At 46.8% G+C, this 8,141-nt stretch overlaps 1 protein-coding gene across 2 annotated transcripts; it reads right to left on the bottom strand.

Moving 5' to 3' along the window:
* Positions 1-967: 967 nt before the first annotated feature.
* On the bottom strand, positions 968-7,883 carry HMGB3 (high mobility group box 3). Of its 2 annotated transcripts, none has more exons than XM_016215821.2 (5): positions 7,802-7,883; positions 5,496-5,650; positions 5,058-5,197; positions 4,430-4,604; positions 968-3,951 (listed from the first exon to the last, which is right to left on the bottom strand). In XM_016215821.2, the coding sequence occupies exons 2-5, from the start codon at positions 5,643-5,645 to the stop codon at positions 3,802-3,804; spliced, it is 615 nt and encodes a 204-aa protein (XP_016071307.1). In that variant the 5' UTR covers positions 5,646-5,650; positions 7,802-7,883; the 3' UTR covers positions 968-3,801. The 2 variants fall into 2 exon arrangements, with proteins under 2 accessions (XP_016071307.1, XP_016071308.1); XM_016215822.2 differs by lacking the exon at positions 7,802-7,883 and adding an exon at positions 7,627-7,727.
* Positions 7,884-8,141: the final 258 nt, after the last annotated feature.

Raw genomic sequence — 8,141 nt, 5'->3', positions numbered from 1 at the left:
TTTGTTGTTCCACTTATTTATGCATTCATTGGTTGATTCTTGCATGTGCTCTGACTGGAGATCAAACAGACAATCTTGGTGTATAGAGACGATGCTCTAACCAACTGAGCTACCACACCAAGGCTGAATGCTTTTTCTTTTTCTTGCCTAATTTCCCTGGCTAGAACCTCTAGTACAATAGAAGTTACACAAGCAGGCATCCTTCTTATTCCTGAATTTAGGGGAAAAGCTTTGTTTCATTGTATTAGCTGTAGGATTTCCTTGGTGCTCTGTATCAGTTTGAGGAAGTTCCTTTTCAGTCTGTTTTCTGAGTGTTTTTATCATGAAAGTGTACTGGATTTAACCAAATACTTTTTATGTATCCATTGAGATGATGTGTTTTTTTTTCTTTTTATCTTATCAATATGGTGACCCAGCTTCTTTTTTTAAGTTAAAATCTTAGAAGGATGCTCAAGTTAAAAAACAGGGTGGGAGCTTGCTCTGGTTGAAGCAGGAAGGGAAGTCTGGAGCTGCCAAAGTGGCTCACCAGTAATTCCCTCCCAAGTAGCCCTGGGTCCCACAGGAAACCAAGCCAGGGCCGAAGAACAGCAAGAGGACCCCAGGGCTCTCTCACCCAAAACTCTGTTGGGCTGTCTGTCAGCCAAATAAGCCCCAACCCTTGGCCTTAGGAAGCCCTGGTTGGCAAGGCTGACTGAATTCAAATACACAGCCACTTTAGCATCCTGCAAATTGCATATTTTTCCCACCATAGAGCTCCAGAGCCAATTCCCCCCTTTACCCCTCTGTCTAAAGGGTTGACCTAAGGGCTTCAGAGTCTTTAACACTTGCCCTTTTTGATGTTATCTTTCCATTAAATGTTAGTTTGGATCTGTGGTTACAGCAAAGCTTGTATTTCTAAAACCTTGATTATAATCAACTCAAAATACAGAGGTTCAGTATCTCAAACAGATTGCAGACAGCCCACTGATTACTTTTGGGGATGACTGATTAAGAAGCTTTATTACAGAAAATGAATGCATTCAACATCCCCAAATACATTTGTGACACGAAGAGACACACAGGAGACACAGACAATAGTTGCTACATCACAGCCATGTTCTTTCCAAAGGATAAAATACCATTCAAGAACAGGGTAAGGGAATTGGAAGAGAGGTGATTAGAGAAAGGTACTGTCCTTTAGATTAAAAAAAAAAAAAAAAAAAAGTAACAGGTTGTCATTGTAAGAGCACCTACTGTGGGCCCAGAAATCAAGTTAAACCTAAGCCTTAGGTGGTAACACCACGCCACTTGTCACACCTCAGAGATGCTACAGAGCATCATTCCATCTAGACAAGCAACTTTGTGATGGGGTGAGTAGTGGTTTTGCTGCAAAGTTAATGGGCCAAGTGGCCTTAAGTCTCTTTAGAACTAAATGTCTGCTTAATCAAAGATCACTTACCATCTTCCTTACTTCCGTTTAGTTACTGTGGGAGCACAAACGAAAGTTACCCCCTTCCATAGTTGACATGTCTATTTACAACCAGATAGTGCACCACTTAGCAGAAATCTCTCTGTGACAAGCTGAAATTCTCTTCCATATGTGAAGAGGTTGCCCACAGCTCCCCAATGTTAGCATGGCACATTGTGTTGGGCAGCAGCAGCTTCAGACTACAATGCCAAGTGGTGGCTGGAAGAATGCAATGAGGGCATGGCTGAAGCAGGAGGGGCAATCCTGGAACAAGTACCTCCGGGCAAACCTCAAGACCAAGAGGTTTTTAATTAGTGGTTGTTTTCTAGAACTAGAATACATTTAGGGCAAACAGTTCTGATGTGAGAAGGAATGGCTATAAATATAGGTTAGTGATCAGAGATCAGGCTATCATTACCGTGACTTGTACCCACTCAGGACATGACAGGGTGAGGACAGTCTGCAGACATGCAAGGTTCCAAATAGTCAATTTTCAGAAAGCTGCTTTCTCCTGAGTAAGCATGAAAATGTATCATTAAAATACTCCCGAGTGCTTCCCAGTCTCAAACATACATATCTGAGTGTCAATGCTAAGCAATAGCAACACTCACCCATAACATAGTACCCTTCATTACTGCCAAGTTAAGATGTATATACACATCAGCCCTCAAAATACTTAGTATCACCTTTTTGCCACTGTGGCCATCACCCCTCACCCCAACTTGTACAAAATATTACACCATCCACCAACATGAAATAATCACTGAAACACAAACCAAGCTTCTTCAAGTTTAAGAATATTTAACAGCAATCCATGTTTCCAATGAGCAAGCTCACATCATGTGTAGGCCATTCTACTTTCCATCTGATGCGTTAGTGCTTAGAAACAATTGATTCTGTCAGCCTGCCTTGCAGGTGCCCCAACACAGAGCCGGCACAGATGCCCCAGTAAACTTCCTTGGGGTGTTTGGTTTCTTGAAGTAGGGGGTTAAGTGGATACTACTCCCTACCTCTACCCTCTTCACTGGGGTCCAAGAGAGAAGCAGCAGCTTAAGACCTCAATTATTGAGCAGAACAAATGTTCTGGGTAGGGAGAGGAAAAATGAAGCCTGAATGTTTGATATACCATACACGCCCTCAGGAAGATGTTTTTGCTGCTTAGCACTTAATTTGGCCCCAGTGTTGGGGTGAGGCAGAAGGCAAGAAAAAAAAAAAAAAATTAAACCTTGTAGTAGTCAGCCTAAATCCTAACTACTCACCTTCTTGCACTTCTAAAGGCCTGTGTCATCTTAGCTCCTACATTCAATAGTTCAGACTTCATCTTAACGCCATTTAGACACAAACAAAATCACCCTTGTCCTCTTCATCTCGTCCTAAGCTGGCCACTCTAAGTTACCAGATTTACAGGGAAGCTAGTTGCCAAATACAATGGAGTGGGTTGTTTTACCACTAAGACTGCTATGAGTCAGAAATTTAGACTGTTATAATAGAGAACAGCTTAAAAATGTAATACTGTTTATTTAGCTTCAAAAACATTTCAGCATTCTAAACATACAAAAAATAACAAAATGTTGCAAATTGTGTTTAGTACAGAAGGTTCTTGAACTTTCATTGATGCACTGCCTCTTCACTTTGCTGACAATGAAAGAGTTGTACAGTTTAAAAACAATTTAAAACTACCACACTTAACTAAAAAAGATCCAAACACTTCTCATGCCAGCTGACCCCCTTTTCCACAGCTAATGGCAGAATGCTATGTCACTATATACAGAAACAAGACAACCTGAAGCTAAATGGATGCCCACTGCAGTGTCCACAGGTCCAGCCTCACAGTGCATGCCCTGAGCTACGGCCTCGCCAAAAGGCATCTTCCCCACAGCCTCAATGCCAAGCAAAGAGCACCAAGAGCTTGTCTCAGCTGTTCTTTTTTTTTTTTTTTTTTTTTACAAACTATAGATATGTACAGTTAATAACTCAGGATTTCTAGCCAATAACCAAATATTTAACACCACCTTAGAGATTAAAAAAAAAAATATGCCAGAAACATCTTTAAATGCCTTGTCACACCAACAGCAAAGTGCACCGAGTGAGGAGAACACGAGAGCCTTTTCATTTTAAAAATGTTTGGAAATATGTACAACTTTGATACAGTTTCAGGGTACTCCGGACACCCATGGCCACTTCATGTAAACCACTGACAATTTCTAGAGCACTTTGAGAGACTACATATGATCATGATCCAATTGTGTAATTAATCCTAATGAGGGTAACAGACACCTCTCAAATAAGAGCTGTGTCAATTACGGCGCTCCCCTACACTAAGGTATTCACAAGAAGACAGATAAACAGTTTTTTTATTCATCCTCTTCCTCCTCCTCCTCCTCCTCCTCCTCTTCCTCTTCCTCCTCATCTTCTTCGTCTTCCTCTTCTACCTTTTTCCGGGCAACTTTGGCAGGACCCTTTGCACCATCAAATTTTCCTTTAGACTTATAGTCAGCGACATCCTGGAAAGAACAGGGACACATTTCAAACGAGGAGACAAGCTCTCTTGCAGCTTTTTTAGCACAGGGTGAAAACATGCTGTGCCTGCATCAGAATAAAAAAGCTGGAATTCAAAACAGTACAGAGCTGGTATTTGTAGTATTTGTTTCCTGATACAAATTTGGTTCTCAGCCATTCAAATTTAAAAGGTAATGAGTGATCAAGTAGCCTTTAACTCTAGTTAATAGCACTATCACAGTCTATGCCAGTGGCATTCCATGTTATCTAATTTTTTAAGCCCGCCTAAAGTTATCCCTAATACAAAGATCTATCAGAAGCCTGAACACCAGCACATGTAGCTGATCTTGAGTGTAGATGGGCCCTCATATGCTCTGCTAACTAGTTATTCAGCCCAGCAAAACAACTTTCCACCCCACAAACCCTCATATCCAGGGCAGCTAACTGCTCACTGTCCAGAGCACACACTCTGACCCACCTCACCTTCTCATACTTCTCCTTCAGCTTTGCAGCCTTATTATTATAAGGCTGTTTTTCACTGTCACTTAAGTTATTCCACATCTCGCCCAGCTTCTTTGCCACATCTCCAATAGAGATGCCAGGGTTTGTAGATTTGATCTTGGGACGGAATTCTGAACAGAAAAGGAAGAATCCAGACCTTGAAGGAGAAAATTATATAAATTACATGAGGACCCTCAAAAATTTGAGCTTAAGTCAAAATCCCATGTTCCTGAGCCCATACTTCCTACCACTATGACTCTTCCCTACAGTGAAGAAATGTGTGATACCATGTACAGTATTTCAAAGTTGCAGGTTCTAGAATTTTTACACTGCTTTAGAAATATATGGTGGTTTCTCAGTCTCTGTTACTGGGCAAGGGGTAGAGAATGTACCTAAGGATGCTGACACCCCAAACTAGGCTGCTTGCTTCCCAGTGGAAAGGCCAACAGGAAACCACCAGGCACACACAGCTCACCAACACCTCAAGCTCAAAGTATAGAATATTTTGCAGAGGTATACTGACATTTTTTTTAGGTAAAGTATCTTTTTAAAAATATTTCAAGCAGAAGGAAAACTCTTCAAGGTTGTCCTGAATCTGATAGTCACTTACGGTGGCCTTTTGGGGGCATTTGGGTCCTTCTTCTTCTTGCTTCCCTTAGCTGGTCCATAATCTTTCATTTCCCGATCATAGCGTACTTTATCTGCTTTTGCCATCTCATCAAATTTAGATTTCTCTTTTCCCGACATTGTCTGCAAAGAATAGGACCTGTTAAATTCCTCAATGCAGTGAACACATACCTCTTCAGTTGTCCTATAATTAAAGTGGCAGCTGTTATAGCCACTTGCAAAAGGGGATGAAAACCTTAAACACCTGTAGAGTCTTAAAAAAAATAGACTTGTAGAGTCTTAAAAAATAGAAGCACACATACAAAATTCTAAAAACAAGTGAGATGTGTCTAAGAGGAAGAAAACAGCCACTTGGGGCTACTCTAAAAGTAAATGACCCCAAAGTACTAAGACTAGCTTGAAGGGCACAAAACAAAAATACCTTCCACCTCTCAGAGCACTTCTTGGAAAATTCTGCAAAATTGACTGGAACTTCTGGGTTTTTCTTCTTATGTTCCTCTCTGCATGTCTGCACAAAGAAGGCATAAGCAGACATCTTGCCCTTTGGCTTCTTGGGATCACCTTTAGCCATCCTGACTGTTACGGATAGAAGGAAGAGAAACAAAGAAAAACAAATGCAATGAATAGAATAGAACTACAAGATATACCAAAGGAAGGACAAAATTAAAATTGAGGTTGCTCTTAGGAAGTCCCCCTGCCTCAAAATGCCAAAGGCAGACTAGGGGGGAAAATCAGCCTCACTGTCACTTGTCATTTAACTTTTGACCAGCATGAAGCACCCAGGTTTCCCAGTTACTTTTCCAAGAGCGATCAAGTTCTCCAAATGGAACCGACCCAAGTGGGGTGGCTCAGTGCTACATTCCGATTCAGAAATGCTATGTTTTGGAAACTGCAACCAGAAAGTAGGGAGGATACATTTGTAGGCGGTACAGGCTGATGATAGAAGCTTGAAACCAAGCTAGTTGGTCATCTGTTTTACTCCCATGTTAGAAACAAAAATACTATCACCACTGCTAAAACCAAGATCAAAGCAGGTAAAATCAAAATAGGTAAAATTTGATATTTCACTATTGTTGATGCATTTTGACTTATAAAAATGGCTTTTACAAGGACGGTGATACAGCAAGTAAGCAGATGCCCCTGTACTATTAGTTCAAACCTGTCTCTTCGTCATTATCTAAAGGGGCAGGGGATACCAAAAGGGCCAGTCATGATCATCTGTAAAGCAGAATGCATATCCAGCCAGAAATACTTTCTCCAAAGTTTCCAAATAAAAACGCAGCTATGGCTTGTCACAGTCCCTTTCCCACCCCCAGCTTCCCGCCATCTTTTCCTTTTCCCACACCCAAGGTCATCATGTGAAACTAAAGCACTAAAGCGCTCCCCTTTGCCGGGACCGACCCAGGGGCTGCATTAGGGCTCCACAGTGGCTACGCGGGTGGGGCAGGACAGAATGCCGGAAAGCCTCAGGTCGGCAGTGGGCGGGCGGACTCAGCTGGGTCTTGGGTCACCTAGACACCCATAATTCACCTTCCATTTTGTCAAAAGCTTCCTGATGAAAGAAAGTGCCCCTGAAATCCACCATTGCCTCCCCCAAGGGAGGCTCGAGGCCAGGGGCAGCGGTGGCGGCAGTGCTCCGGAGGCGCGGAGCCTGGCCGGCAGCGGTGGCAGTGATGGTGGCGCCTGCAGTGCCTCTGAGCCCGGCTTGCTAAAATGGCTGATCCGCGAGCAGTGGGCACAGGCGGAGGTGGCGAACAAAGCGGTCCGGGCCCCGCCACCGCCGCCATCGCCCCAGACTCTGCCTGCTCGCCGGCCCCCACCCCCCGCCCTCTGGGGGCGCGGAGCTGCTGGGGCCGGATTCCCCCGCCTCCCCGGCGAGGGGCGCATTCCTCGGGATAACAAAGGCGCCCGTGCAGCCATGACGTTCAACAGCGCTGGGGACCGCGGCAGCGCCCCTGGCCCTCCACACCACCAGACCCCTGGCCTCCGGCGCCGGGACCAAGGCCAGAGCCTGCTCGGGAGCCCTGCCGCCCGCCCAGCCCGTTGGTCCACCCCTTGCCAGGGCCCATCACGGGCCAGCCATGTTAGCGGCAGCGGCGGTGGCCAGCAAGCAGGCGAAGAGCGGGGGCGGCCGGCCCGCCCCCTCCCCCGGACCTCCGTGCGCTCCCAAGACGGCCATGTTAATGCAGAAGCAGCAGTGCAGCACGCGGGCCCGCACGGCTCCCGCCAGATCCCAGCAGCGAAGTTTGACCGCGCCGCAGCCCCCCACGGGCACCGGCTGCCCGTACCCCGCGGCGTCCGTCCTGGGCTGGGGAGAACCCTGTCCCCTTCCGAATGCCGCCTCCCGGCGCCAAGACGCGCGCCGCTAGAGCCCGCAGCCGACCCTCAGCTAGCACTGCCGCCGCCGCCGCAGCTGCCCCAACATCTGGCCTCCGGGGGCCTGAGCCCCGCGGCACGGCGCCGGGGGAAGCGGTTGCCGAGGGTGGCTCAGCGAGGGGACCCCAGCCTAGACAGCGGGGAGCTGGGAATGAAGCATTAGAAAGTTCAAACACCTGGATTGCTTCTTCCTCCCCAGTAGCCTAGGTAGAAGGAAGACGGACGGGGCTAGAAGGGTGCGGGGAGGATAGGCAGGAGGCGGTGGCTGCGGGACGCGCTGGCTGCAGCGCGAGCTGGAAAGTTGTGCGGACGCGGCGGCGGCGGCGGCTGGCGCGGACCGCAGAAACGTACCTGTATTGTTCGCTAGTCTGGGCAGCGCAGGGCACGACGCGAGGCTCAGCTTTGCCCAGCCTCGCGCTAGCTGCTTCCACGAGAGCCGCCTGATTGGCCAGCGGGCTCCGCCGTTTAAAACAGCCTCCTTGCCCGGCCATTGGCTGCGGTCCTCATGCATATTAAACAGTCGCGGGCGCCCATTGGGCACTGCCGCTAGGATCATTCATTCAAACAGGACAACCCGCCGGTGCTGGCTGCAGAGGCATAACAGAGGAGTAATATTCTCGCTTTCCCATCCCCCGCGCCCCCTCCACGAACTGAGCTGGGATCTCAAAGGACTTTGGAGAGGTGGCCCTGC

The sequence above is a fragment of the Miniopterus natalensis genome, chromosome X (assembly GCF_054644295.1).
Source record: "Miniopterus natalensis isolate mMinNat1 chromosome X, mMinNat1.hap1, whole genome shotgun sequence".
Taxonomy (NCBI): Eukaryota; Metazoa; Chordata; class Mammalia; order Chiroptera; family Miniopteridae; genus Miniopterus; species Miniopterus natalensis.
This window is presented reverse-complemented; position numbering and strand designations above follow the sequence as displayed.

What these genes read in the sequence shown, in the direction of transcription:
- HMGB3 (XM_016215821.2), bottom strand. Translation starts at nt 5,645, where the DNA reads ATGGCTAAAGGTGATCCCAAGAAGCCAAAGGGCAAGATGTCTGCTTAT. An exon ending in AGTGCTCTGAGAGGTGGAAG is followed by an intron (nt 5,198 to 5,495) that starts GTATTTTTGTTT and finishes TATTCTTTGCAG; the next exon opens with ACAATGTCGGGAAAAGAGAA. An exon ending in AATGCCCCCAAAAGGCCACC is followed by an intron (nt 4,605 to 5,057) that starts GTAAGTGACTAT and finishes TTCTCCTTCAAG; the next exon opens with GTCTGGATTCTTCCTTTTCT.